Source organism: Anas platyrhynchos, chromosome 34, assembly GCF_047663525.1.
Source record: "Anas platyrhynchos isolate ZD024472 breed Pekin duck chromosome 34, IASCAAS_PekinDuck_T2T, whole genome shotgun sequence".
Taxonomy (NCBI): Eukaryota; Metazoa; Chordata; class Aves; order Anseriformes; family Anatidae; genus Anas; species Anas platyrhynchos.
Window position 1 is genome coordinate 2,085,640 of NC_092622.1, and position 27,885 is coordinate 2,113,524.

At 63.9% G+C, this 27,885-nt stretch overlaps 2 protein-coding genes across 2 annotated transcripts; both read right to left on the minus strand.

The window, feature by feature from the left end:
* Window positions 1–132: 132 nt before the first annotated feature.
* PCBP2 (poly(rC) binding protein 2) lies at window positions 133–18,217 on the minus strand. Its single transcript, XM_072031824.1, is given in 14 exon segments — window positions 133–753; window positions 3,403–3,572; window positions 4,743–4,795; window positions 5,603–5,641; window positions 6,075–6,147; window positions 7,138–7,179; window positions 8,198–8,263; window positions 8,600–8,686; window positions 10,502–10,576; window positions 11,260–11,388; window positions 11,917–11,981; window positions 11,984–12,048; window positions 13,351–13,481; window positions 18,152–18,217. Coding segments are annotated over 14 exon segments (1,098 nt in total). The 3' UTR covers window positions 133–716.
* On the minus strand, window positions 17,326–27,885 carry AMHR2 (anti-Mullerian hormone receptor type 2). Its single transcript, XM_072031825.1, is given in 15 exon segments — window positions 17,326–18,540; window positions 19,139–19,179; window positions 20,358–20,521; window positions 21,327–21,454; window positions 21,546–21,693; window positions 22,564–22,631; window positions 22,634–22,723; window positions 22,809–22,923; window positions 23,993–24,033; window positions 24,036–24,216; window positions 25,131–25,190; window positions 25,192–25,241; window positions 25,487–25,531; window positions 25,534–25,575; window positions 27,861–27,885. Coding segments are annotated over 15 exon segments (1,242 nt in total). The 3' UTR covers window positions 17,326–18,496.

Here is a 27,885-nt window from a genome sequence, read left to right on the forward strand (position 1 = left end):
AATGCCCCAAATTGGAGAGAAATCCCCATTTTTAAACCCAAAAACACCCCCGAACCCCCCCCCCAAGCCCCATTTATCAGAGGGGGGGGGCCCTAGAGGGAGAGGGTTCAAAGAAAGACGGAGACAGGCAGGTCCATTAACCAAAATATGCTCCAGTTTCTATTCACAAGGAAAAGCTCCAGTCCATCTTTTTATTATTATTATTATTTTTTTTTTGAAAAATTGCTCCTGACGTTACAGAACTAAACTGAAATGTTTTCGTCGTCTTCTCTTCCACTCGTTCAACATTTCATGACAAAAACAGAAACTTCATGAGCCGAAAAAGGGGGAAAAAAAGGGGACGGGGGGAAGGGGGGAAGGTGAAGGTGTGTGGGTGAGGGGGGGAAAATTGGGGAGAAAAAGAGAGAAAAAAGCTTTTATAAAACTAAGATCTGGGGCTCGGCGGGTAGGGGCCGAGCGGAGAAAAAAAAAGGAATTAAAATGCTGTAATTAAAAAAAAAAAACAAAACCGGAAAAACAAAAAACAAAAAACCAACCAAAACAACCTGGTGAGTGATGGAGGAACCGAAAAATTTACAAACTAGTTTTTTTTTTTTTGTTTTTTTTTTTTTGTTTTTTGTTTTTTCTCCTTTTTTAAAACCTGGGGCTGGCTGCTAGGGGGCTACACAGATGGATGGTGAGGTGAGGCCGAGGGGTCCACGGGCGGCGCCGGGGCCCTAGCTGCTTCCCATGCCCCCGGTCTCGGAGGAGAGCCTGCAACGAAGAAGAGGGCGTCAGAGGGGGGGGCTGGGGGGGGAAAGAAAGGGTTTTTGGGGAAAAAGAAGGGTTTTGGGGAAAAAGAGGGGTGTAGGGGGGAAAAAAAGAAGGATTTTTGGGGAAAAAGGTGGTGGTAGGGGGAAAAAAAGGGTCAGGGGGATGAGGAGGGGAGGAAGGGGTTTCCCCCCCCCCCAGAAGGGTGGTGGGGACCCCCCCGTGGTCAAAGCTGGGGTTATGCGAAAGCAGCATAAAGAGGGGGGGCTCAGGGTTGTGCCCCCCCCCCACTGGGAGCTCTGTGGGGGACCCCAGGGACCCCCCCGAGTGCAGGCAGAGGGGGGCAGCGGGGAGGGGAGGCAGCGAGCTGGGGGGGGCAGAACCCAAAGAGGGGGGGGCTTAGGGAAATTAGGGAGGGTCAGGGGGGGGCACAGGGAGGTGGGGGGGGCACAGAGCAGCAGCTCCAAGGGAGGGGGGGGGGCGGCAGCAGCAGCGCCCAAAGGAACCAGGGGAGGGGGCAGCGCGCTGTGGCCCTCGAGGAGGGTGGAAACGAGCCCCAAAAAAATTAAAAAAAAATAAAAAATAATTAAAAAAAGGGGGGGGACCCCCGCTGGGCCCCCCCCTCCCCACCCGCAGCACAGATCTAGCAGAGCAGATTCTCACCGTGGCAACTTTATTACAGGTACAGACAGAAAAAGAGACAGGCGAGGCCGCGAGCCCCCCCGCGGGCACCCGACCCCGGAATGCAATTAAATCCAGACTCGTTTATTCGGTAACGAACCCCCCCCAACCCCCCCTCCCCATCCCAACATCCCACGACCCCCCCCCGCACCGCGATTGCAACCGAACTCCTAAAAAAATAAAAAAAAAAAAAAAGAGGGGAAAAGGGGGAAAAAAAAAAAAAAAAAAAGCGAGGGTTGTAAGCTGGAGGAGTCAAGGAGGGATAGAGGGGGCAGCGGGCTGGCAAAAATAAAGGAAAAGTTAAAAAATAAAAATAAAAAAAAGCAGAAAAATGGCTACGAAACACCCCAAAAAAATAAAAAATAATAAAAATATAAAAGAAAAAAAGGAGGAGGAAGGAAAACCCGCAAGGAACCCCAAAATGAAATTTAGGAAACCCCAAATGAAATTTGTTTTCTGCTCGAGTCTCCTCTAGGGGGGCTCCGCGTTGTGTTATCCCCCCCCAAAACCTCCCCAGCCCTTTTTTGTTTGTTTTTTTGTTTTTTTTTTGGGAGGGGGGGGCTCAGTAGGGAGAGAACCTCTGCTTCTCCGCCTTGAGTTTGTTAGAGACACACGGCACGGCCGGGGCGGAGGCGCCCTTAGCAGCAGACACAACATTTAGAGCCAGGAGAGGGACAGGTTTCATGCCAAGCAGACTGGAGACACAAGGGGCGGTCGGAAGAGGGTTGGGGAGGCTGGCGGGTGCTTCGGAGCCCCCCCCCGTGGCGAGCGAGGGGGGTGGTGGTGGAGGAGGAAGAAGAAGAAGGGGTGGAGGGTTGAGAGAGGTTGATGCTGAGGTGGTCAGGGATCGTGACGGAGGCTGCCTGGGAGGAGGGTTTAGCGCTTTCTAAACTGTAACAGAGGAGAAAAGGAACAAAAAAAATAAAAATAAAATAAAAAAAGAAAGAAAAATTAAAAAAAAAAAATAAAAAAAATGAAAAAAAAAAAAAGGGGGGTGGGTGGCTGGCAACAGCGCGCGAGAAGCACAGGACAAACAGCGTCAAACCGCACGGGGTTGGGGAGGGGGGGGGCACAGGGATAACGGCACCCCCAGGGGGACAATGACGCCTGGAGGGGGACGGCGACACCCCCAGGGGGACAACGGCACCCTAAGGGGGGACAGCGACACCCCCAGGGTCCCCAAAAATGCGGGACTCCCCCCTGCACACACCCCCAGCCCCGTGTCGAGCCCTCGGTCTCGACACAGAGCCGAGAAGAGGGGGGGCGGCCGCTGCTCCTGGCCCCCCAGGGGGCAACCCCATAGGTTTGGGGGCTCGGCTCCTCCACCCTAAGCCCCCCCCAAGGGGCTGAGGATATGGGGGGAGCAGTGGGGGCACCTCACCAGCCCTAAATGCTGCCGCTCCCAGCCCCAGATCACTGTGGGGTCCGCACCCTGCACGCATTGGGGTGGGTTCAGAGCGGTCCTGGGGGGCTCAGCCCCCACCCCCAAAACCCTGCCAGACCCCACAGGGGAGCCAGAGGTCCCCACGCAGGTTTGGGGTGCCCCAAAAATGCTCGGGGGCTGCTGCTCCGAGGCAGGAGAGCAGCACCAGGCGCTGCGGGATCCACAGGATCCCCCCCACATCCCTGCTGGGGACGCGGCCCCGAGCCTGGGGGTGCTCCCCCGAGCCCCCACCCCATAAAAAAATCAAATCACAGCACCAGCGACGGGTCCAAAGCTCACGAACCCGCTCACGAGGCCCCCGTGGCCTCAGCCACATCCTGAAGCCCCCCGGAGCCCGGGAGGCGATGGCACGGGGACAGCGGGGAAAAGGGGGGAAGGAAGGGGCACGGAAAAAGGGGAAGGGGGAAGGTTGAAAAATAAATCAAAATAAAAAAAAACGGGGGAGGGAAGCCCCTTCCCCTCACGCTGGGGGGCACGAGGGGGGTCCCAGCCCTCCCCCCCGCGCCGCCTCGTTAGGGAAGCCTCACCTGACATTAATTAGATACTGGGCCAAGCTAATGCTGGCTGCGGAGCCGGTGATGGTGACCTGCCTGTCGGTGGAGCCCTCCACCGGGTTGGCAATTTTGATCTGCGCCCCCGACATCTGGCGGATCTCGTTGATCTTGGCGCCCTGGCGCCCGATGATGCAGCCAATCAACTGCGGGGACAACGCGGCTTCGTTAGCGGCCGGCTTCGTTAGGGCGCCGTGACCCTCATTAGGGCACCCCCGATCCCCACCAGGACACCCCAATCCTCATCGTGGCACCCTGCCCCTCATTAGGGCACCCCAATCCTCATCGAGACACCCTACTCTTCATTAGGGCACCCTGACCCTCATTAGGGCATCCCAATTCTCATCAGGACACCCCCAACCTCCATTAGGGCACCTCGACCCCCACCAGGGCACCCCCAACCCTCATTAGGGCACTCTGCTCCTCATTAGGGCACCCCAATCCTTATCAGGGCACCCTGCTCTTCATTAAGGCACCTGGATCCTCATTAGGGCACCCCAATCCTCATCAAGACACCCTGCTCTTCATTAGGGCACCCTGACCCTCATTAGGGCACCTCGACCCCCACCAGGGCACCCCCGACCCTTATCAGGGCACCCTGCTCTTCATTAGGGTACCCCAACCCCCATTGGGACACCCTGCTCTTCATTAGGGCACCCTGATCCTCATTAGGGCACCCCCGATCCCCACCAGGGCACCCCGACCCTCATCGGGACACCTTGACCCCCACCAGGGCACCCCAACCCTCATTAGGGCACCCTGCTCTTCATTAGGACACCCTGACCCCCACCGGGGCACCCTGCTCCTCATTAGGGCACCCCCAACCTTCATTAGGGTACCCCAATCCTCATCAAGACACCCTGCTCTTCATTAGAGCACCCTGACCCTCATTAGGGCATCCCAACCCTCATTAGGACACCCCCAACCTTGTCAGGACACCCTGCTCTTCATTAGGGCACCCCAATCCTCACCAGGACACCCCGCTCTTCATTAGGGGACCCCACTGTTCATTGGGGCACCCCAACCCCTTTCCCTGCCCACTATCGCGGGGGGGGGTCACCTGCAGGGACAGGGCTGGAAGGTTTTAACCCCCCCAGGAATGTTTAAAATGGCAGAGAAATGAGCAAAATCTGCCCTAAATCCAGCTGGGAGCAGGAGGAGATGCCAGAGGGGCGCAGCCATCACCCGTGGGGGGGCCACGAGCCTCTTTTGGAGTGTCTGGGGGGGGTCACCCCACCCTGCCTTCATCGGATGCCCAAAGAGGGGCGGATTTGGGCCCCCCCCGCCACCCCCTTGTGTCCCCAGGGGTCACTCACATCATTTGGAATGGTGAGTTCGTGGGAGGTGGTCTGAGCAGACGCATCCAAACCTGCTTGGGAGACACAGACAGAGACAGGATGAGGTCAGAGGGGGAGGGGGGTCGTCGTGGGGGGTCACGGGCACCGCCACCGCCGCAGGCCGGCCAGCATTTGCTGCTGGCGTCACCTCCAGGGCTGCTCGGGGAGGAGGGGAGGGGCAGAGCAAGCGGTGAGGTCCTCGAGCCCCCCACCCACCCCCCAGCAACCCCCCCAACCACAATTTACCCCCCCCCCTCCCCATAAAAACCCACATTTATTTTGGCACCACGGGCTCTTCCTTCCCGCGGGGACAACCCCGCTGGCCGGGGCAGGCAGCACGGGGCTGCTCGGGCATTTAATTAATTATTGTCGTTATTAGCAGTAATTTAATAATCATTTTTCCCCCTTCCCCTGCTACGGGGGGGGCAGCAGGAGCCTCGAGACCTCACCGGGGATGGGGTGGGGGGGGGATGTTTTTGGGGAGGGCGCAGCGGCGTGGCCATGCCGGTGAGGGCGACGCTCCCCCCAGCACGAGGGCTCAGCTGCTGGCTGCTCCAGGAGGGGGGGGGGGAAGCCCCAAAAAGTTCCCCCCCCCCCCAAAAAAAAAAAAAGCCCACAGGCTGAGCCCTCCACCTCCATTCCGCTCTCCAGAGCCCGAGCTGACTCCTTCTGGGGGCTGTGGGGCCGAGGCAGGCGGCACCTCCAGCCCTATTGCGGCTTCCCCTGGCCCCCCCCCGACCCCCCCAACCCGTGCAGCGTTTCACAGGGAGAACGAGAGCCCCGGGGCGGTGTGAATAAACCCAAGAGAAGAACTACAGGTTTGGTGTTTTAATCATTACCCCAATAGCCTTTCACCTCTGGAGAGCTGGATTCAATGCCTGTTAAGATACAAGGGACAATGAGTTCGGCCGCCTCAGCTTTACAGCCCCAAGGGGGGGGGATTTTTATTTTTTTTATTTTTTTTTAAGCCATTTTAGCGAGTTTGCAGCGAATTTGGCACAACCCAGCAGCTGCCTGCTCAGGACTGGAGTAGCTGGAGGGGAGAAAAGGGGGGTGCTGCAGGCTTGGGGGGGCTCCCGGGGCGCAGCACGGAGACCCTGCCTGCTCCCTGCCTGCCCTGTGCGGCCCCCCCACGACAAAAAAAAAACATTACCTGGCCAGGCTTCGCACTGAGGAGGGTTTTTTTTGTGTGTTTTTGGTGTTTTTGTCTGTTTGAGAGGCCCGGAGGCCCTGCTAGAGGGGAGCCGAGCTCCCGGGTTTGGTTTTCCGGCGCGCGCGTGAGCGTGGGGGGGGAAGGAGGAGTTCCCATACCACTGAATCCAGTGTTGCCATGAGACATGGGGAAGTGGGACTGTTGCATCGCCAACTGGTGCAGCTTGGTCAGCTGGAGGGGAGAGAAAAAAAACAAAAAAAAGAGAAAAAAAAAGAGAAAAACAAAAAAAAAAGGAGAAAAAACAACAAAAAAGCTGCTGTTAGCTGCTGCGCCAGCCCAAAAGGGCCGGGACTCGCAGCGGGCACCAATACAGCGAGCAGAAGCGGTGTCATCCCCCCCCCACCCTCCCCCAAATTTTGGGCTGGGGGGGGGAGGCTGTGCCCACCCCTGACACCCACCCACCCGGAGAAGCAAGGAGCAGGAGGGCCGAGGTGCTCGCACCACACCATGAGGGGGGAGAGGGATGCGATGGAGGGGGGGGGCGGGGATGGAGCCCGGCTTCCTCCTGCCCTCCTGGCCTGGCAGAGCCCCCCCCCCACATCAAAACCCCCCATCAGAGCCCACCCCTTTATTAGAGCCCCCCCCTCGCTGCTCTAAGGCTGCCAGGACCCCCCCAAAAAGCCTGCAATGGGTGCCAGAGGTCCCAAAAGGGCTGGGGCAGCACCCAAAGGTGTCGTGGGGGGGACACCCAAAATGTCACCCCCGTCCCCAGCAGCCCCGGGAGAGCCACGGTGGCAGCGAGGCCGTGCGCTGTCATTTGGTTTGGTTTTTGGTTTTGTTTTTTTCTCCCCCCCTCAAGGGGGGGCTCGGTGCCAAATTCGGGAGGGGAGGAGGAGGGAAAGCCGGAGCTCGTGTGAAATGCCAAGGCGGGGGGAGAGCGGAAAAAAAACAAAAAAATAAAAAAAAAAAGGAGGAGAGAAGGGAGGAGGAGAGCTCTGAGAGCAGGTGAAGCTGGCTGCAGGAGCGGCGAGAGTTTTTTTGGGGGGAGTTTTTTGGGGGGGGGAGTTTGGCTCGGGGTTGAGTTTTTTTTCCCCAGCCCGAGGAACAAAGCAGCGGCGGGGAGGGGGGGAGAAAAATTTGGAGGCAAGGGGGGAGGAAAGGGGGGGGGGGGGAAAAAAGAGGGTGGATGGGAAGACAAGAGAGTCGAAAACCAAAACTTACATCTGGCTGTGGAATGGCATACTGTCCTTGAATGGTATAGGCCTAAAAAAAAAAGGAGGAAAAAAAAGAGTCCGATTAACGCCCATCGGACACAGCCACCCCGGGGCACATCTCAACTAGCCAGGAAGGCGGAGAGCCGGGCGGAGAGTTCTCCGGGGCGAGGGGGGGGGGACAGGAGAGGCAGGGGGGGCGGACAGTGCTGGACCAGCAGTCCCTAAAAGATTTGGGAGAGGGCTTTTAGGGGGGGGGGAGATATGGGGGAGGGAAAATCTCTCGAATTGGCCTGAGGTGGCGGTCGCAGGGAGGAGGGAGTGGCCAAGGAGGGCGCCGTCCCCCCCCCCAAAAAAATAAAAAAATAAGAAAAAATCGTTAAAAAGAGAAATAATAATAATTAAAAAAATAATAAAAATAATAAAAAATAAAAAAAAGGGGGTGGCAGACGGCCGGAACGGCTGGGATCTTGATGAAGATGTATGGTGTGGTGGAGTCCGACGCTGCTCCTACAGCCCTGCGCCCCCCCCCCCCAAATCCGCCTCGCCGACAGGGGAGGGTCTCCAGCGCCCGCCAGCCCTGCTAGCTCCCGGCCCCAGTCTTCCCCGACCCCCCCCCCCAAAGCTTTTTTTTTTCCTCCCCCAACCCCTCCAAAAAAAAAAAAAGAAAAAAAAAGAGAGAAAAAATCAAGGAAAAATGTCCCGCTGCGAGTCCTCTCGTCACTCCTAGGGAAAAAGGTGAGCTGCTGGAGCTGGCTACCGCTGCTAAAGGCAAAGAGGGGGGGATTTGGGGCAAAAGAGGAGCTCTCGGGGTGTTTCGGGGGTGTTTGGGGTGGGGGGGGCGCTGAGTGCCTGACCTGCCAACTCACGCCTCGAGGGTCTGGGGGCAGCCACAGCTCCCAGAGTCACGGGCTGGGGGGGATCGGGGGCGGGTAAAGGGGGTCGGGGGGAGCCTGGCTGGCTAAAGGGGGTCGTTTTGTGGTGGTGGTGGGGGGGTGGGAAAATGGGGTGGGGGGGGAGGTGGGAGAGGCAGGGGGAGAGGGGGGTACACAGCCTCACTTCCAGGTCACCGGAAGAACTGCAGCCCAGGCTGGAATTGGCCCAAGTTCGTTGCCATGCAGTGGCTGCCGGGTGGCCTGCGTGAGGAGAGGTTTTTGGTGGGCTCAGAGTCCAGTTCCCACGTGGACAGGAGTCCACAGCACAAAAATAAAAAGAAAAAAAAAGAAAAAGAAAAAAAAAAAAAGAAAAAAAGCCACCGGGAAAGGGGGGGGTCACTCGGATAGATTTTTTTTTTTGCGTTTTCGGTTGGTCGGGAAGGGGGTCGCTTGGATAGATTTTTCATATTTTTTGGTCGTTTTTCTTTTTTTTTTTTTTTGAGGGACAGGGACGGGGAAAATAAAATGCCACCCTCGTTGGCAGTCTCAGAGAGGCCAAGGATTGAACGGGCCGTGGAGACTGAGCTCCCCTCTCACCTCCTGAGGTGGTCCCTCCAAGTCAGAGTTGAGGCACATGGATGGGGCGGTGTGGGGGTAGCTCGCACTGCCGCTGCTGTACCTGTCCTGTGGATAAATTAGAGGACTTCAGTCTCCAGGGCTGGCAATCCGAAACCTTCCGCTAACACCACAAAATAAATCAAAAATAATCAAAAGATAGAGAAAAAAAAAAAAAATAATAATACAAAAAAAAAAAATTTTTTTTTTTTTTTTTTTCCACCGGCGCCATCGGCTCTTCCCCTTGCCAAGGGGACGACCCTGCTCTAACGCACGGCTCTGAGCTGGGGGGGGGGGGAAAGGGGGATTATTAAAGGGGTGCGACGGGCCCCCGGGCCGGCGGGGGGGGGTTTAAAGGGTTTAAGGGACGTGGGGGGGGGGGGCACAGGGGTGGAAAAATGAGGAGGGGGGGGCGGAAAAGATGAAGGGGAAGGGGTGGGGAGAGCTGCGTGGCCGGTGGGAGCCTGCTCCTCACTGCTCTAAAGGGGGGGGCAGCCGGCTCCCGGGCTGGGGGGAGGAGGGGGGCCGTGGGGCTGGGCCCCCCCCCACACCCCAAAAAAAAAAAAAAGCACCAAAAGGTGTTTTTTTTTTTTTTTTTTTTTGGGGGGGGGGGGTGATGCCTGGCGCTCCCCCTCCCCGGGCGTAGAGCGGCAGGAAAAGCTGTTGGAGAGAGGGGGGGGGCTGGAAGAGGAGGAGGAGGAGGAGGAAGGAAGAGGTGGGGGGGTAAGGGGGGGGGGGCCGAGGTGAAGGTGGGTGTGGAGGGAGGGGGGGGCAACCAGCAGCAGCTCCAATCCCAAATGAGCGTGGCAGGCAAAAGGCCTGGCTCTAAGGGGAATGGGGGGGGGGGGCTCGTGGGCAGCCCCCCCATGCACAGAGCTGGCTGTAGCCCCCCCCTGCCCCCCCCCAGCCCACCCACCCCCCGGCCACAGCGCTGGATCCGGCCCGCGTGGCCGTGGCTCTGCCCTAGCAAAACCCCCAGGGCTGGCAGCGAGGGGGGGCACTTTTTTTTTCCCCCCTGCCCCCCCCCCCCCAAAAAAAAAAAAAGCTCCCCAAATCTCAGCATGCCCCCACCCTGCTGGGGGGGCAGCACAGAGGCAGCGGAGGAGTCTGCGAGTGGCCCTGGTGCTCCAAGCAGTCCCGGGAGCTGCAGGGTGGGGGGGGCCATGCCCCCAAATCCCCCCCCAATCCCCCCCCCCCCCAAAAAAAAATCCCACCTCCTATCTCGCCCAGAGGGGGACCAGCACGGCCCCAAAGGGCTGGGGGGGGCTCGGGGTTTACAGCCAGGGGGTGGCACAGGGGTGCCCCCCCCCTCAAGGAGCGGCGCAGGAGGGGCTGGAGCCCCCCTCCCCTACTGGCTCCCCCCCCCCACATCCCCCCCCGGCACCCTCCCCTCATCGGGGTGAGGCCTTTCAGCCCCCCCCAGCCCTTCCCAAGCCACAGGCAGCCCTAAAAGCCAGCCCCAAAAGCACAAAGACCCCCCCACAAGGCTCCGGGTCCATCACCCCCCCCCAAACAGGGCGCAGAGCCCCTCAGAGCCCCCCCCGAGGTTGGTGGGGGGCACAGCCCAGAGCTGTCCCAGTTTGATCCCATCCCCACCACCACCACACTGGGACTCAGCCTGGTGGCTCCAGGATAATTTACCAGCACCCCCCGACCCCAAATTACCCCCCACGCCCCCCCCCCCCCAAACCTCTGCCCTCCTGCACCCCGCAGCTCAGCATGGGGGGGGCTCGGGGGTGGCCCCGAAGCGACCCCAAAGCAGCGGCGCGGGCGGCCCCGAGGCGCACGGAGAGGTTGAAGCACGCACACACACACCACCAGCGGCCCCCCACCCCAAAAAAAAAGCCCCCCCCCAGCACCCCAGGAGCAGAGGAGAGGCCTCACCTGACCGCCTGCAAAGATGACGGGAGAGCTGGAGGGCTTGGGCCGGTACGGGATGGTGACGCCCTTCGGGGGGGACTGGGTGACAGGCGGAGAAAGGCGAGGTTAGGCACCACGGGGGGCTGCAAAATGACCCTAAATCCCATTTTTTCCCCCCCCCTCGAGACCGTGCAGAGCCCCAAAGGCTACAAAATAATCCTATTTTTCCCCTTTTTTCCATGCAGGGAGCAGGTGAGGGAGGTTTGGGGCACGCACGATGCCACTCGGTGTCCCCACGTGGGCAGCAGCTTGGGAGGACGGGGCTCGAGCCCATTTTAAGCACCCCCAAAGTGGAGATTTTAACCCAAAACCGCCCCCAAATCCCCCCCAACAGCCTCCTCCCAGACTTTGGGGGGTTTCCTCAAGCCTTGGGGGTTCCCTCAGCCTTTGGGGGCTTCCTCAACCCTTGGTGGGTTGCCCTCAGGGGGTTTCTGTCAGCCCTTTTGGGGGTCCTGTTAGCCCTTGGGGGGGTCCCCAGCCCTTTTGGGGTTCCTCAGCCCTTTTGGGTTTTTGTTAGCCCTTGGGGGGGTTCCTCAGCCCTTTTGGGGTTCCTGTTAGCCCTTTTGGGGTTCCTCAACCCTTGGGGGGTTCCTGTCAGCCCTTTTGGGGTTCCTCAGCCCTTGGGGGGGTTCCCCAGCCCTTTTGGGGTTTCTGTCAGCCCTTTTGAGGGGGGGTTCCCCAGCCCTTTTGGGGTTCCTGTCAGCCCTTTTTGGGGTTCCTACCTCCAGCATGACGACGCAGATCTGTTTGACGCACTCGATGATGGACTGTGGGATCCCGGCGATGGTGATGGCTCGCTCGGTGGAGTTGGGCAGCATGTCCCCCGCCACCTGCACCTGCGCCCCCGTGCTCTGCGGGGTTAAGGGGGGGGGGGGGGGACACATTGAGGTGGTAAAAATAGGAGCTGAGAGCCGGGCAGGGCGCTGAGCTCGGCGGGGAGGAGTTATTCATAGCCCCGAGAGCCCCCCCGGCAGCTCCGAAGTAAAGCCCTTTAATCCCAGCTGGAAATAATTCGGGAGGAGGAGGAGGAGGAGGAACGGGGCAGGAGCTTTTCCCCCGGATCCCGAGGGCTGCAGGGTTAATCCAGCAGCACCCGCAGCTAAGCAGCATTAGGCACCTCCCTCGGGGGGGGGGGAACGGGGGAAAATAAAGCCTGGAGAGGGGGAATTTAGAGTTCAGGGGGGGCAGGAACCCAAGCGTGGCGCTGCCGGGAAGCCGTGCCCCGCAGGCTCAGTTTCCCGAGTCCTAAAAATACGAGGAGCCACAAAGGCCAAGCGATGCACCTCCCCCCTTTTAGGGCCACACGAGGGGGGGCTGTAACGAGGATTTACCCCCTTAAAACCCTCCCCGTGAGGTGGGGGGGGCCCAGCAGCACCTACCTCTCGGATCTCTTTGATCTTGCAGCCTCCTTTGCCAATGAGGGAGCCACACTGGCTGGCGGGACCACGAGCCGGAGGGTGACCGGGGGCCGGCTGGCGGCCGTGCTGTTGGTCATGGAGCTGCTGATGTCCCTGCGAGGAGAGGAGGAATTAGGGGGGGGGCACCGGGCTCAGCACCCTCACGGAGGGTCGGGGAGGAAGGAGGTACAAGGGGCAAGCAGGGCAAACCCCCCCGGTGGCTCCCCGGGTCCGTTCCGCAGGGGTTTTGTTTGGTTGGGGAATCACCATAAGTGCTTTTTTTGGGGTGAAAACAGGTAAATTAGCTCCTCTTCTTGGTGCGTCGGTGAAAATGATGGTTTTTGTTTGGTTTTTTAAAGCATCCGGAGGGTTTTAGCCGCCCCTCTCAGCTGTGGGGGACTCTGTGAAGCGGCTGCGCTGATGGGAAATGGGGCTGGGGCTCGGCGCCCCCCCCTGCAAGCAGCTCCTGGGGTATCTCAGAGCCTCCCCTCGTTAACGAGGGGGGCTAACGAGGGGGAGGGAGGGCAGGAGCAGCCGGGGGGGGAAAAAGGAGGCAGCGCAGAGCAGCAGCCGTGGGTGCAGGGGGAGGGGAGCCTGGGGGGGCTGAGCTGACCTAGTAAAGGGGAAGCCGAGCGGTGGCGGCAGAGCCGGGACGGGGCTGAGCCCGTGGAGGGCTCCGGCTCCCAAAATTTTCGGTATTTTCAAATTTTCAGCTGAGCAGAGGGGGTCTGGGACATCTGCCAGCGCCAGGCTGCCTCCGAGGAGGAGGGGGCCCGAATTTAAAAGGGGGTGAGGGCGCCCCAAAGAGGGGAGGGCTGAGGAGTCGTACCCACAGCAGGGGAGGGGAGCTCCCCCTTCCAAAACCCGCAGGGAAGCCCCAAAAGTCTCCTCACACCGCAGCCGGGATTTGGGCTGTGTGGGGTCGGGGACCCCCACTCCACCTGCGGTTCCACGGGGTGCAGCTCCTCTCCGTCAGCACCGCGGCACCCCCAGGGCCCTCCTCAGCAGGGCTGGAGGCGAAGCCGAGCCCCCACCGCACCCCCAGGCGGGCGGGGAGGGCCAGGAGCACAACCCCAGCAGGGCTCCCAAACCCCAATCCATCCAAATCCATTTCTCCAATAGCACGGGGCATTTTCGAGCCCCCAAACCCCCCCCCCCAGGGCCCCAAGGCTCGGGCAGGAGGCACAAAAGGCCAGGAGCAGGCACGAGGAAGCGCTGCGGCCCCCACCCCGCACCCTGACCCCGCAGGGAACAGGGCAAAGATCCTCCTGGGGCAGGCCACGTGGAACACAGCCCTGGCCACCCCCAAAAAAAAAAAAACCTTCCAGCCCCACAGGAGATGCAGGGGGGGCAGAGCCAGCCCTGCCCGGGGGGTCTTCAGGGGGAGAAACCCCCCCGGGGAATAGGGTGGGGGGCGGGGGGAGCCGCACCTCTTCCAGTTTGTCGATGATCATCGCAAAAGCTTTGAAGATGGCGTTGGTGGGGCCGGCCAGGGTGATGATCCGCTCGGGGCAGTTCCCTTCTGAGATGTTGATGCGAGCGCCGCTCTTCGGGGTGGGAAAAAGAGAGAAAAAAGTTAAAAAATTAATAAAAAGAACCCAAAAATGGGGCAATCGGCGCCCAGCCCCGGCCCTCCCCCCCCCCGGCAGCCATCTTATCCTCGCCGCCTCCCCGCCCCGCCGGGACTACAACTCCCAGCATGCCCCGCGCCGGCTCCATCTGCTGCCGGGGCCGCGCCGGAAAATTCCTTCCACCCGGCCGCCTTCGTTAGCGTTAATTAGCCGGCCCAGCAGCCGTCCTGCCGGTCCAACGGGACCCGTGGCTGGGACAAAGGCTGCAGGGGGACCCCGGGGTGGGGCTGAATCCAGGGGGGGGCCCCCCGAGCCTGGTGGGAGGGGGCCCTGGCGGGGAAACTTCCCCCCAAACTTCTCCTCGGCACGTGGGGGCCGGATCCTGCCCCCGGGTTGGGGCCGTTTTGTGGGGTTTTGGGGAGGGTTTTGGGGGGTTTTGGGGCTGGGGGGTGGTGGGGAGGGGAATGGGGGTTGGGGGGGGGCTGGTTCTATATGGGGGGGGGCGGAGATGGCAAAAGGGGGGGGGTTGGGGGAAATGGGGGGGTGGGGGGTGAGGCTTCTACCCTAAAAGGGGGTCCCGGGGGGGAACCGGGCCCGGAGCAAAGGGGGGGGGGCAAAGGGGGGAGGGGGGGAAGGGATCAGCTCCTCTCCCCCCCCCCCCCCGGAGCGGCGCCTCCGGCCCGGATCCTTCCGAAATTAAAAAAAAAATAAAAAATAAAAAAGGAAATTAAAGGAAAAAGAGAAAGTAGTTAAAAAAAGGGGGGAAACTGGGCGAAAAAAAAGCGTTCAAAAACGGTTAAAAAACGGAAAAAACAAGTTCAAAAAAAAATCGTTTAGAAGAAAAAAAAATAAATAAAAATCCGGATTTAAAATGTCCGCCCCCCCGGTAAAAAAAAATAAAAAAAAAAGGGGGGGGTCGGGGAAAGAGGAGAGGGGGAGGAGTCCTCCCCCCCCCCCCCCCCCCTCAGCCTCAGTCAGCGCCGCGCGCGCCAGGCCGCGGCCTAGGCCGCGAGTAGGCCTCGGGCAGGCCTCGGGCTGGCGCCGGGGCGCGGCCGGGCCCGGGCAGGCCCCGAGCGGGCTGAGGGCGCTACGCGAGGCCCCGGCTCGGCCGGAGGAGAAAAAAAAGAGAAACCCCCGGGGGGGCCGAACGGCGAGGAACGATCGTGAGCGGAGCGGGATTAAGAAGGGAAAGGGGGGGTTAAAAGAGGGGGGGGGGGGCGGCGGGGCCTACCTGGAGAGCGGCGGCGGCAACGGGAGGAGGAGGAGGAGGAGAGGGGGGGGGGGGGGAGGAGGAGGAGGAGGAGGAGGTGGGGGGGGAGGTGGGGGGGGAGAGGGGAGCGGGCGGGACGGCGGCGGGCGGCGGGAGGGGGGGGGGGCGGCGGCGGGCGGCGGCTGCTCCTGCTGCGGCGGCCGCGGCGGCTCTGGGCGGGGGCGGCGGGAGCGGCCGCTTTACGCCCGCCCCGACCCGGAAACGGCGGCGCGGAAGGGAGAGGGGGGGGCGGGGACTGGGAGGGAGGGGGGAAGGGGGGGTGGGGGGGAGGGGGGAGGGGGAGGGGGGGACGGGGGGAGGGGGGAGGGGGGAGGGGGGGACACGGGGAGGGCACCGCCCACAGGGGGAGGGGGGTAAGGGGCAATAAGGGGGGGTAAGAAGGAAAGGGGGGCAAAAAGAGGGGCAATAAAGAAAAGGGGGGGCAATAAGGGGGGTAAGGGGTGAGGGGTAATAAGGGGGGGCAATAAGGGGGTAATAAGGGAAGGGGGTAGTGATGGGGGGCAAAAAGGGGGCAATAAGGAAAATGGGGCAAGAAAGGGGGGTAAGAAGGGGTGGGGGTAATAAGAGGGGGGCAGTAAGGGAAGGGGGCAGTAAGGGGGGCAATAAGGGGGGGCAATAAAGAGGGGCAATAAGGGGTGGGGGTAATAATGGGGGGCAGGAAGGGGGGTAATAAGGAAGGGGGCAGGGATGGGGGTAAAAAGGGGTTATAAGGAAAGGGGTAGCAATAAGGGGGCAACAAGGGGTGGGGGTAATAATGGGGGGCAAAAAGGGGGTAATAAAGAAGGGGCAGTAATGGGGGGGCAAGAAGGGGAAGGGGGGCAAAAAGAGGGGCAATAAAGAAAAGGGGGGCAAGAAGGGGGCAATAAGGGGGGTAAGAAGGGGTGGGGGTAAAAATGGGGGGCAGTAAGGGGAGGCAATAATAGGGGGGCAATAATAGGGGGGCAATAAGGGGCGGGGGGTAGTAATGGGGGCAGGAAGAGGGGCAAGAAGGAAAAGGGGGGCAAAAAGAGGGTAATAAAGAAAAGGGGGGCAATAAGGGTGCGGGGCAAGAAGAGGTGGGGGGCAAGAAGGAGTGCAAGAAGGGGTTGGGGGTAATGGGGGGGCAGTAAGGGGGGCAATAAGAAAAGGGTGGCAAGAAGGAGGGCAAGAAGGGGGGTAAGAAGGGATGGGGGGTAATAATGGGGGCAAGAAAGAGGGGGCAATAATGGGGGGCAATAAGGAAAGGGGGGGCAATAAGAAGTGGGGGCCAAGAAGGGGGGCAAGAAGAGGTGGAGGGTAATAATGGGGGGCAGTAAGGGGGGCAGTAAAGGGGGGCAAGTAGGGGGCAAGAAGGGGTGGGGGTACTAAGAGGGGGACAATAAGTAAAGGGGGTAATGGGGGACAAAAAGGGGGGCAATAAGAGGTGGGGGCAATAAGGACAGGCAATAATGGGGGGATAATGGGGGGGGCAGCAAGGAAAAGGGGGGCAGTAAAGGGGTAAGAAGGGGGGGCAAGAAGGAGGGGGGCAAGAAGGGGGGCAATAAAGAAAAGGGGGTCAATGAGGGGGCAATAAGAGGTGGGGGGCAAGAAGGGGGGCAAGAAGGGGTGGGGGGTAAAAATGGGGGGCAGTAGGGGGGCAATAAAGGGGAGGCAATAATAGGGGGGCAATAAGGAAAGGGGGCAGCAAGAGGGGGGCAATAAGAGGTGGGGGGCAATAAGGAGGGGCAATAATAGTGGGGCAGTAAGGGGGGGCATAGGGAAAGGGGGGCAATAAGGGGGGGCAGTAAAGAAAGGGGGCAGTAAGGGGGGCAATAAGGACAGGGGACAAGAAGGGGGGCAATAAGGATGGCAATAAGAGGCAGGGGGCAAGAAGGGGCCCATATTGCCCCCAACAATAGGGGGCAATAAAGAAAGGGGGCAATAAGAGGGGGCAAAAAAGGGGGGTGCAGGAGGATGGGCAACAAGGGGGGGAGTAAAGAAAGGAGGGTGATAAGGAGGGGGGCAAGAAGAGGGGCAATAAAGAAAAGGGGGGCAAGAAGGGTGGGGGGCAAGAAGGGGGGGCAATAAGAGGTGGGGGGAATAATAGGGGGGCATTAAAGGGGGGCAATAAGGAAAGGGGGGCAATAAGGGGGGGCAATAAGAGGTGGAGAGCAATAAGGGGGGCAAAAAGTGGCGGGGAAAGAAAAATGGCAATAAGGGGGGGGCAATAAAGAAATGGGGGCAATTGGGGGGCAATAAGGAAGAGGGGCAGTAAGGGGGGCAATAAGAGGTGGGGGGCAATAACAGGGGGCAATAAAGAAAGGGGGGCAATTGGGGGGGCAATTGGGGGGGGGAATAAGGGGGTGAAAGGGGGGCAATAAGGGGGTGGGGGCAATAAGGGGGGGGGAGGCCATGGGAGGGGGGGCAACAGGGGCTGGGACAGCAAAGGGGGGGCAACGGGAGGGGGGGGGCAATGTGGGGGCAGTTTGGGGGCAGCTCCCCCCCCCCAACCCCCGGCCCCCCCCATGGGGTCAGTGCACGCGACCCCCCCACCCCCCCCCCAGCATAAAGGAGGCGCTGACACAATTTGGGGGGGTCCCAAGGCTTTATTGGGGGGCGGGGGGGGGGCACCCGTCACAACGGCGCACCCCCCGACCCCAAAACCCCCCCCAGCACCCCCAATCCCCCCCAGAGCCCCCCCCCCAGGCCCACATGGGGAGGGGACACAGGGGGGGGCGCACGGGAATGGGGACATCGTGGGCATGGCGGGGGGCACCCATGGGTGAGCGGGGGGATGGGGAGGGGCGGATTGGGGGGGTCATGGGAGGTCATGGAGGTCATGGTGGTCATGGATCATCATGGGTGGCCACAGGTGGCCACGGGTGGCCATGGGTGGTCACGGGAGGTCACGGAGGTCATGGGTCATCGTGGGTGGTCATGGGTGGCCACAGGTGGTCACGGGAGGTCATGGGTGGTCATGGAGATCGGGGTGGCCACAGGTGGCCACGGATGGTCATGGGAGGTCATGGGAGGTCATGGGTGGCCATGGGTCATCATGGGTGGCCACAGGTGGTCATGGGTCATCATGGGTGGTCATGGGTGGTCATGGAGATTGGGATAGTCATGGGTGGCCACAGGTCATGGTGGGTGGCCACAAGTGGTCATGGGTGGTCATGGGTGGTCACGGAGATCGGGGTGGCCATGGATGGTCATGGGTGGCCATGGGTCATCATGGGTGGTCACGAGAGGTCCCAGGTGGTCATGGGAGGTCTTGGGTGGTCACAGGAGGTCATGGGTCATCATGGGAGGTCACAGGTTGTCATGGAGGTCGTGGTGGCCACAGGAGGTCCCAGGTGGTCATGGTGGTCACGGGTCGTCACGGGAGTCATGGGTGGCCACGGGTGGCCACGGGTGGTACTGGGTGGTCATGGGTGGTCACGGGGATCGTGGTGGCCACAGGAGGTCCCGGGTGGTCATGGGTCATCACGGGTAGTCACGGGTGGTCCCAGGTGGTCACGGGTGGTCATGGGTGGCCCTGGGGGGGGGTGACGGGAGAGCACGGGTGGCCCCAGGTGGCCACATCTGGAGATGGGTGGCCACGGGTGGCCACGGGAGACAGGAGGACACGGATGAGCACGTCTGGAGGTGGGTGGTCCCAGGAGGACGCGGGTGGTCACGGGTGGCTCCGGGTGGCCCCATCTGGACGTTGGGTGGCCACTGGTGGCTACTGGTGGCTACTGGTGGCTACTGGTGGCCCCGTCAGTCAGAGTCGCTGCTGGAGGAGGAGGAGGAGGACGACGAAGAGCGCTGCGGGGCCAACAGGACACCGTGAGCAAGGGGGGGTCCCCAAAACCCCCCCCAGGACACCGTGAGCATGGGGGGGGTCCCCAAAATCCCCCCCCACCCCCCCCAATGACCCCCCCCCCACCTTGTGCCTCTTCTGAGCCTTCTTCATCTTCTTCCTCAGCTTCTTCGCCGCCTTCTTGTCCAGCCCCGGGGGGGGCACCCCAAAGGGGGGGGTGCAGGGGGGGGCACCCCGGGGGGGCAGAGGGGCGCCAGGGGGGTAAGGGGGGGTGCCGGGGGGGTATGAAGGGGGTCCTGGGGGGCACAGGGGGGTCCCAGGGGGGGTAAGGGGAGGTCCCGGGGGGGTAGGGGGGCTGCCCTGGGGGGGGATACGGGGGGCCCACGGTGGGGGGGGGGTAGGAGGAGGGGGGGGGCGGGTAGGCAGGGTTGGAGGGGGGGGGGCTGGGGGGGGTACATGGGGTTGGGGGGGGGCGGCTGCCCTGGGGGGGGAGAAAAGAGAAGGTTAAGGGGGTCCCGACCCCTCTATTAATGGGGGCAGGAGCTGGGGGTGAAGCCCCCCCCCCAAAAAAAATCGTTTTGGTGCCCCCCCCCCTCCCCTTACCTGCATGGGGGTCCCACATGGCTGGGGGGCAGCTCCGGGACCTGGGGGGGGGGGGACACAGGGGGTGAGTGGGGCCCCCCCCGGCCTCCAGGGGGAAATTGAGTCAGGGGAGGTCGGGGGGGGGCAGCTGGGACCCCCCCCACACCCCTAGGGAGGGTCGGGGGGGGGGATTTGGGGGCGGTCAGGAGGATTTTGGGGTCCTGGGGGGTTTTTAGGGGGGCTGGGGGGGGGATTTGGGGGTGCAGGGGGCATGGGGGGGGCATGGATTAGGGGAGTTTGTTGCGGGGGGGGCACAGATGGGTTTGGGGGTGCACAGGGGGGGTGCATGGGGGGGGTGCAGGGATATTTTGGGGGTCCTGGGGGGGGGTTTAGGGGGACTGGGGGGGGATTTGGGGGTCCGGGGGGGCTTTTAGGGGGGCTGGGGGGGCACTTGGGGGTGTACGGGGGGGTGCAGGGGTATTTTAGGGTCCTGGGGGGGGTTTAGGGGGACTGGGGGGGGATTTGGGGGTCCGGGGGGGGCTTTTAGGGGGGCTGGGGGGGCACTTGGGGGTGTACGGGGGGGTGCAGGGGTATTTTAGGGTCCTGGGGGGGGTTTAGGGAGGCTGGGGGGGGGGTTGGGGGGTGCAGGGGTCATGGGGAGGTCAAGGCTCGGGGGGGGGGGCTGGGGGTGCCCGGGGGGATTTGGGGGTGCACGGGGGGGGTCTTGGGGGTGCGGGGGGGTGGAATTTGGGGTGCGGGGGGGTTATTTGGGGGGGGCAGGGGGGGAGTTGGGGGGGGCACAGGAAGGTGCGGGGGATGCGGGGGGGGCGCACAGCGGGGGGTGGGGGGGGTTTTGGGGGGAAACGGGGGGGGATTTGGGGGTTTGGGGGGGGGGCGCTGGGTTTTGGGGGGGGTCCCGGTGGCTCCGCTCCCACCTCCGCCGCCTCCGCTCCGGGCGCGGCCCCTCCCGGCAGGAAACGGGGGGGGGGCGGGGCCTGGGAGGGAGGGGGCGGGGCCTGAGGGGAGGGGGCGGGGCCTCACCCGTTGGCTCCGCCCACGTGGGCGTGCCCCCCCCCCAAAAAAGTGCCCCCCCCCCGTGCCTCAGTTTCCCCATTTTTTTGGGGGAGGGGGCTGCGAGGGGAGGGGGGAGGGGGTTTTTAGGGGAACTGGGGGGGGGCGAGGGGGTTTTTGGGGGGGGAGGGGGGTTTTGGGGGGAGGGGGGTTTTGGGGGGGCCCCCACCTCCTCCTCAGCTCCTCGGGGGTCGCGGGGGGGGGCGGTTTCTTGGGGGGGGGGCGCCGCCGCCAAAGGCGCTGCAGGCGCTGCAGGGCGCGCTCGGCCGACAGCCGCGCCTCGGGGTCGGGGTCCCAGCAATCCTCCAGCAGCTCCTGCACGGCCCCCGGGGGCTGCCCCCCCCCCCAGCATCAGGGGGGGGCACCCACTAGGGTGGGCACCCCCCCCCCCAGTCCCAAAATTTAGGGACCCCCCCCCTACAGTAGGTGCAGGGAACCACCCGGTGAAAGGCACCCCCTAGGGACCCCCCCCCCACCTTGGGCACCCATGGGTGGGGGAATGTTGGGGGGGGGGGGTCTGTGTGTGGGCACCCCCCCCCGGGCACCCATGGGATGGGACCCCCTGGGGCACCCCCAAGCACCCTGAGGCACCTTGGGCACTGTCACCCAGTGGGGACACAGCACCCATGGGTGCCCCCAGGCAGGGACCCCCAAATAGGGACCCCCATGGGGCACCCTTGGGTGCTGTCACCCACAGGGCACCCCCAGGCAGCCCTGGGTACCTGTGGGGACCCCCCCCCGGTGGGGACCCCCCCAGAGCCCCTCTTGGGCACCCATGGGCACCCCTTGGGCAGGGACCCCCAAGTGTGGACCCCCCCAGAACACCCCTGGGTGTGGGCACCCACCATGGACACAGCACCCATGGGCCCCCCTGGGTAGGGACCCCCCCCCCCACAAGTCCTTGGGCACCCCGGACACCCCCAGAACACCCCAAGGCAGGGACCCCCAAACAGGGACCTCCCCCCTGGGGCACCCTTGGGTGCTGTCACCCAGCGGGCACACAGCACCCATGGGCACCCCTAGGGACCCCCCCCCCATCTATAGGACCCTGCGGGGCCCTTCCCATGCACGGGCACCGCCGAAGGGGGGTCCCCCCGTGCCCCCCACCCATGGGTGCAGTTTGGGGGGGGTCTCCAACCTGGTGCCAGGCGGGGGGGATGAGGGGGCGCCGCCGCTCGTCCACGGCCAAACGCCGGAGCTGCGCCGCCGTGGGGCTGGCACCCAGCTCGGCCTCGTACGCCAGCCGAAATTCGGGCACGGGGGCACCTGGAGGGGAAGGGGGGACAACACCGGGGGGGTTGGGGGGCAAGGAGAGGGTCCTGGGGGACAGCAGGGGGGGGCACCCAAGGGTGCTCACCGGGGCTGAGGGCCTGGCAGCGCGAGAGGATCTCCCAGAGCAGCAGCGCCAGGGCGTAGACGTCGGCCTGCCGCAGCGCCCGGCCCCATGAGCGCAGGTCCAGGCTCTCGTCCAGGATTTCGGGGGCCAGGTACCGCTGGGTGCCCGCCTGCAGCACACGCGGCTCGCACCGGGCTCGTGCTTGCACCAGCGCCACGGGCGGGCGTGCAAAGGGGGCGTGCATGCACCGGGGCGTGCTTGCATCAGGGTTGTGCTTGCACTACAGCTGTGCTTGCATCAAGGCCGTGCATGCACCAAGTGCACGCTTGCACCAGGGTCGTGCTTGCACCAGGGTCATGCTTGCACGAGTGCCACAGGCAGGCGTGCACCAGGGTCACACATGCACCAGGGCCATACTTGCACCAGGGCCATGCTTGCACCAGGGCCATGCGTGCACCAGGGCCATGCGTGCACCAGGCCCTAGCTTGCACCAGCGCCACGCTCGCAGGTGGGTGCAGCTTGCACTGGGGCCATGTTTGCACATGTGCAATTTGCACACTCACAATTTGCACATGCACAATTTGCACAATTTGCACATGTGCAATTTGCACACTCACAATTTGCACACGCACAATTTGCACATGCGCAATTTACACGTGCACAATTTGCATACGCACAATTTGCACATGTGCAATTAACACAATATACACATGTGCAATTTGCACACTCACAATTTGCACATGCACAAATCACACAATATACACATGCGCAATTTGCACACGCACAATTTGCACATGCGCAATTAACACAATATACACATGCACAATTTGCACACGCACAATTTGCACGTGCACCACATCCTCTTGCACCTGCTGCACACCCACCAGGGCCGTGCTTGCACACACAGACAGCTCCACCTTGCACTGCCACCCTGCACACCCACCACCTCCCTGTTCGCACCGCGGCCGTGCTTGCCCTCACCCCCCACCCCAAATTTCAGCACGGGGGGGGTCCCGGTGCCCGTCCCCGTCCCCGTCACCTTGCGGATGGGCACGGCGCGGTGGCCGCCGCCGCCAGCCTGGGCACGGGGTGGCAGCGCCAGCGCCAACCGAAATCCCCGATGGCGCAGGTGCCGTCCTCGCGCACCAGCACGTTCTGGCTGCTCAGGTCCCGGTGCACCACGCTGGGCTTGTACAGGCCTGGGAAACCCGGGGGGGGGACACACAGAAATGTCACGGGGGTGGGGGCGAGGTGACACCGAGGGGGGGTGCGGGGGGTGCTGACCGTCGCGCCAAAGCTCCTGGTGCAGGAAGGCGAGGCCGCGGGCGAGCGACAGCGCCAGGCGCACGCTGCCCGCCCAGGTCCCCACGTGCTGGCGCAGGAAGTGGCGCAGGGAGCCCTGGGGACATGGGGACAGGGGACGGGGATGGGGACGGGGCCGCGGGTGGCACCCATGGGTGCGCAGCCCGGCCTGCAGCCCCCCCTCAAATCTGCAGCTCGGGTATGGCTGCGTGTGCCTGCGGCAGGGCTTGCACGTGGGGGTGCCCAGCAGCCTGTGCACAGGGGTGAGTGTGCACCCTGAGCAGCCCGTGCACGTGGGGGTGCGCCCGAGCAGCCCGTGCACACCCATGGGAACCCCAAGCGGCCCGTGCACACCCCCAGCAGCCGGTGCATCCCCACATGCACCCGGAGCAACTCATGCACACCCGTGCAACCTGTGCACGCCCCAGCATATTGCACACCCATGCACACCCCAGCATGTTGTACAAAACCCCAGCAGCCCATGCACCCCCCCACCATGTTGCACACCCATGCACCCCCCATTGTGTTGCACACCCATGCACACACCCCCAGCAGCCCGTGCACACCCCCAGCATGTTGCACACCCCCCCCATTGTGTTACACACCCATGCCCAACCCCCAGCAGCCCATGCACCACCCCTGCCTCTTGCACACCCATGCACCCCCCATCACCCCACACCCCCCCATCACCTTGCACACCCATGTACAACCCCCAGCAGCTCATGCCCCCCCCAGCACCTTGCACACCCCCCCAGCACCTTGCACCCCCATGCACCCCCCATTGTGTGGCACACCCATGCACACCCCCCAGCACCCCACACACCCCTAGCACTTTACACACCCATGCGCCCCCCATTGTGTTGCACACCCATGCATGACCCCCAGCAGCCCATGCACCCCCCCTGGCCTGTTACACACCCATGCACACAACCCCCAGCACCCCCCAGCACCTTGCAAACCCATGCACGACCCCCAGCAGCCCATGCCCCCCCCCAGCACCTTGCACACCCCCCCAGCACCTTGCACACCCATGCACCCCCTCCCCACCCCCACCACCCCCCACCCCCCCACACCCTCCACCACCTCCTCCCCCACCACCCTCTCCCACTCCCCCCACCCCCTCCCCACCCCCCCCTTTAGCCCAGCACCCATGGGTGCCCACTCACGGCGGGGTAGAGCTGCAGGACCAGGAGCCCCCCCCGGGCACAGGGCGCGCCCCCCGTGCCCCCAGCAGCCTGGCCACGTTGTCGTGCTCCATCAGGGGCAAGGCGTGCACCGCCCGCTCGGCCGCGAAGCGCCCGGCCGCCCCCGCCGCGAACGCCTTGATGGCCACCGGCCGCTGCTGCAGGGTGCCCCGCCACACCGCCGAGAAGCGCCCCGCCTGCAGCACCTGCGGCCCCCCCCAGCACCCATGGGTGCCACCGGTTCGGTTCGGGTTGCCAGGGAGCCGTCCGGTGCCCCGGCTTCCCAATGGGAAGCCCAGGTCGCACGGTACCCGTGGGTGTGCTGAGCCTGGGGGTCGCCCAGCCCCTGCACCCATGGGTGCTGGCACCCTCACCCCAGGGATCCCCAAACACCAAGCACCCGTGGGTGTCCTGATCCCAATGGTCACCCAGTCCCATGCACGTCCCAAGCCCAGGGATCCCCCGTCCCCATGCACCCATGGGTGTCATGAACCCAGGGGTCACCCAACCCCAAGCACCCATGGGTGTCCTGAGCCCAGGGATTTCCCATCCCCATGCACCCATGGGTGTCTGATCCCAAGGGTCACCCAGCCCCAAGCACCCGTGGGTGTCCTGATCCCAGGGGTCACCCAGTCCCATGCACATCCCGAGCCCAGGGATCCCCCGTCCCCAAGCACCCGTGGGTGCTGGCACCCCCAGCCCAGGGATCCCCCATCCCCATGCACCCATGGGTGTCCTGAGCCCAGGAGTGACCCAGCCCCATGCACCCATGGGTGCTGGCACCCCCACCCCAGGATCCCCCATCCCTAAGCACCCATGGGTGCTGGCACCCCCACCCCAGGGATCCTCCATCCCCCATGGGTGTCCCAGCCCCTGGAACCCCACCCCTGGTCCCCTCCCCCTGGGCACCCACGGACTCCCCCACCCCTGAGGACCCCCACGCTCAGGGACCCCCATCCCCAGGCACCCATGGGTGTCCCCAGCCCTAGGGCCACCCAGCCCCAATCTCCCCAGTGCTGGGCTTCATTGTGCCCCCCCCCGCCCCCGAACTGCTCCTCCCCATGTGGGTGCCCCTCCCCGACCCGTGGGTGCCCCCCCCACCCATGGGGGTGCCCCCCACCTGCAGGAAGCGCAGCGCGGGCAGCTCCGGGCTGGGGGGTTCCGGGGGGGCCCCAAGTCCCCCGACGTCCCCGGGGGGGCCGCTTCGTCTGTGCCCTCGCCCGTCGCAGCCCTGGGATGGGGACAGGGGGACAGTGGGGACCCTGGGGACAGGGGGACCCTGGGGACACAGCACCCAAGGGTGCAGGACCTGGGGACGCTCAGTGACCCCCCCACCCTGGGGACACCGGGAGGTGACACCAGGGGACACCCACACCCAGGGACACGGGAGGGGGACACGGGCACCCAAGGGGACGCAGAACCCCAGGGCCCCCCCCCGGGTGTCCCCCCCACCCCAAAAACTGTCCCCAGCCCTACCCAGCAGGGCCAGGCAGGCGAGGAAGAGGAGCAGGAGGGGCCCGCGCCCCACAGCCACAGGGTCCCCGCGGGTGCCACGTGGCCGGGGGCTGGGGACAGAAACGGGGGTGACACCGCGACCCCCCCCCAGGAAACCCCCCCACCCCAGGGCCCCCCCACCCCAGCCTGGCAGGGACCCCAGTGCCTGAGCTTTGGGGCCACCCCTGGGTCCCCTCATCCCATGGATGTCCCTATGGGATGGGTCACCCTCAGGGGTCCACCCCCAAAAAAAATTGGGTCCCCAGCCCCCCCCCTCCCCGTGTGTCTTCACCCCCCCCCCCCAACCTCCCCGTGTCCCCCTGAAGCTCTTGAGGTCCCCTATGGGTGTGTGTCCCCCCCCCAGCTCTGAGCCCCCCCCATGGGTCCCCCAACACCCATGGGTCCCCCCCAGCCCCCCCCCAGGTCCAAACCCCCCCCCCCGGGTCCCCCATCTCCCTTGTGTCCCCTATGCCCCCCCCGGCCCCCCCACCTCTGAGCCCCCCCCTTGTGCCCCCCATCTCCCTTGTGTCCCCTATGCCCCCCCCACCCCCCAAATCCAAGCCCCCCCCATATGCCCCCCCACCCCCCACCTCTGAGCCCCCCCGCATCCCCTATCCCCCACGTGTCCCCCCCCCAGCCCCCCAGACTCCCCCCTATGTGTCCCAGCCCCCCCCTAGGAACCCTCCCAGCGCCCCCCCCAGTACCGGGGCCGTGTGGGGGGGCCCCCCCAGCCCCCCAGCCCCGTGCCCCCCCCGCTGGCGCTGGCGTTGCCGTTGCAGAGGTGGCCGTGGCAGAGGCAGACGAGGACGGCGGCCCCGGGGGGGCCGGCGGGGCTGGGGCGCACCAAGGAGAGGGGCAGGCGGCCCCCCCGCCCCCCCAGCACCCTGGGGACAGCGGTGACGTCACCGGGGATCCCCCCCCGGGACCCTCCCCTTTTCCACCGGCTTGGGACCCCCAGATTGGGACCCCCCCCCCCCCCCTCCCTGGGACCCCTCCTGTCCCCGGGACCCCCCTGTGCCCCCCCAGGGACCCCTCCTGTCCCCGGGACCCCCCTCCTGGACCCCCCCGGGGCCCCTCCTGTCCCCGGGACCCCCCCCCAGGACCCCTCTTGTCCTCAGGACCCCCCCCCCTTGGGACCCCCCTTCCTTGGGACCCCCCCTCGGGACCCCTCCTGTCCCCAGGACCCCCCCCTGTGCCCCCCCCGGGACCCCTCCTGTCCCCGGGACCCCCCAGGACCCCTCCTATCCCCGGGACCCCCCCGGGACCCCCCCCCGCTGGGCTCCATCCCGCTGTAGCCACTTCTCAAGGCCAAGGTCAGGCGGCAGCTGGGAACCGACCCGGCCCCCCCGCCCCCCCCACCCAGCTGCGATGAGGGGCAGCACCGGCACCGGGCCCCAGCCCTGGCCCCCTCCCAACCCCAGCCGCTACCCCCCCAGGGCAGGATCGGACCCCCAGCCCCTTCCCCCCTTCCCCATAACCCCCCCCCCCATTGCAGGATCAGTCCCAGTCCAAATCCCAACCCCAAATCCAACCCCAAATCCCAACCCCAAATCCCAGCCCCTTCTCTCCCTGTAACCCCCCCAGGGCAGGATCGGACCCCCAGCCCCTTCCCCCCTTCCCCATAACCCCCCCCCAGGGCAGGATCAGTCCCAACCCCAAATCCCATCCCCAAATCCCAACCCCAAATCCTAGTCCCAAATCCCAGCCCCTTCCCCCCCTGATACCCCCCCTGGGGCAGGATCAGGCCCCCAGCCCTTTCCCCCCCCTCCCATAAACCCCCCCCCCGTGGAAGGATTAGTCCCAATCCCAAATCCCAGTCCCAAATCCCAGCCCCAAATCCCAATCCCAAATCCCAGCCCCTTCTCTCCCTGTAACCCCCCCGGGCAGGATGAGGCCCCCGGGCCCCTTTCCTCTCTCCCCATACCCCCCCCCCAGAGAAGGATCAATCCCAATCCAAATTCCATCCTAAATCCCAGCCCCTTCCCTCCCCATAACCCCCCGGGGAAGGATCAATCCCAGTCCCAAATCCCAATCCCAAATCCCAGCCCCTTTTTTCTCCCCCCCCCAGCCCCTCACCCTGCACCAGCGCCTGGTCTGCGGTTCCAGATGCCGATGCAGCACTGCCGGGGGGGGCAGCGAACGGTGCTGGGGGCACCCCCTTGGGTGCCCCCCCCCCCCCAGGCTGCCCCGCACGCTGGGGTGTTTGTAGGACACGCAGCTCAGGTTGGCACCTAGGGGACATCATCGGGGTTTTTTTGGGGTTGGACACGGGGATGGCTCTTCCCAACCCCCCCCAAAAAAAAAATAATAACCCCCCCCCAAAATAAAAATCCCTTTGGGGGGGGGCAGCACCCACCTGGTGGTCCCGGCGCCAGCCCCAT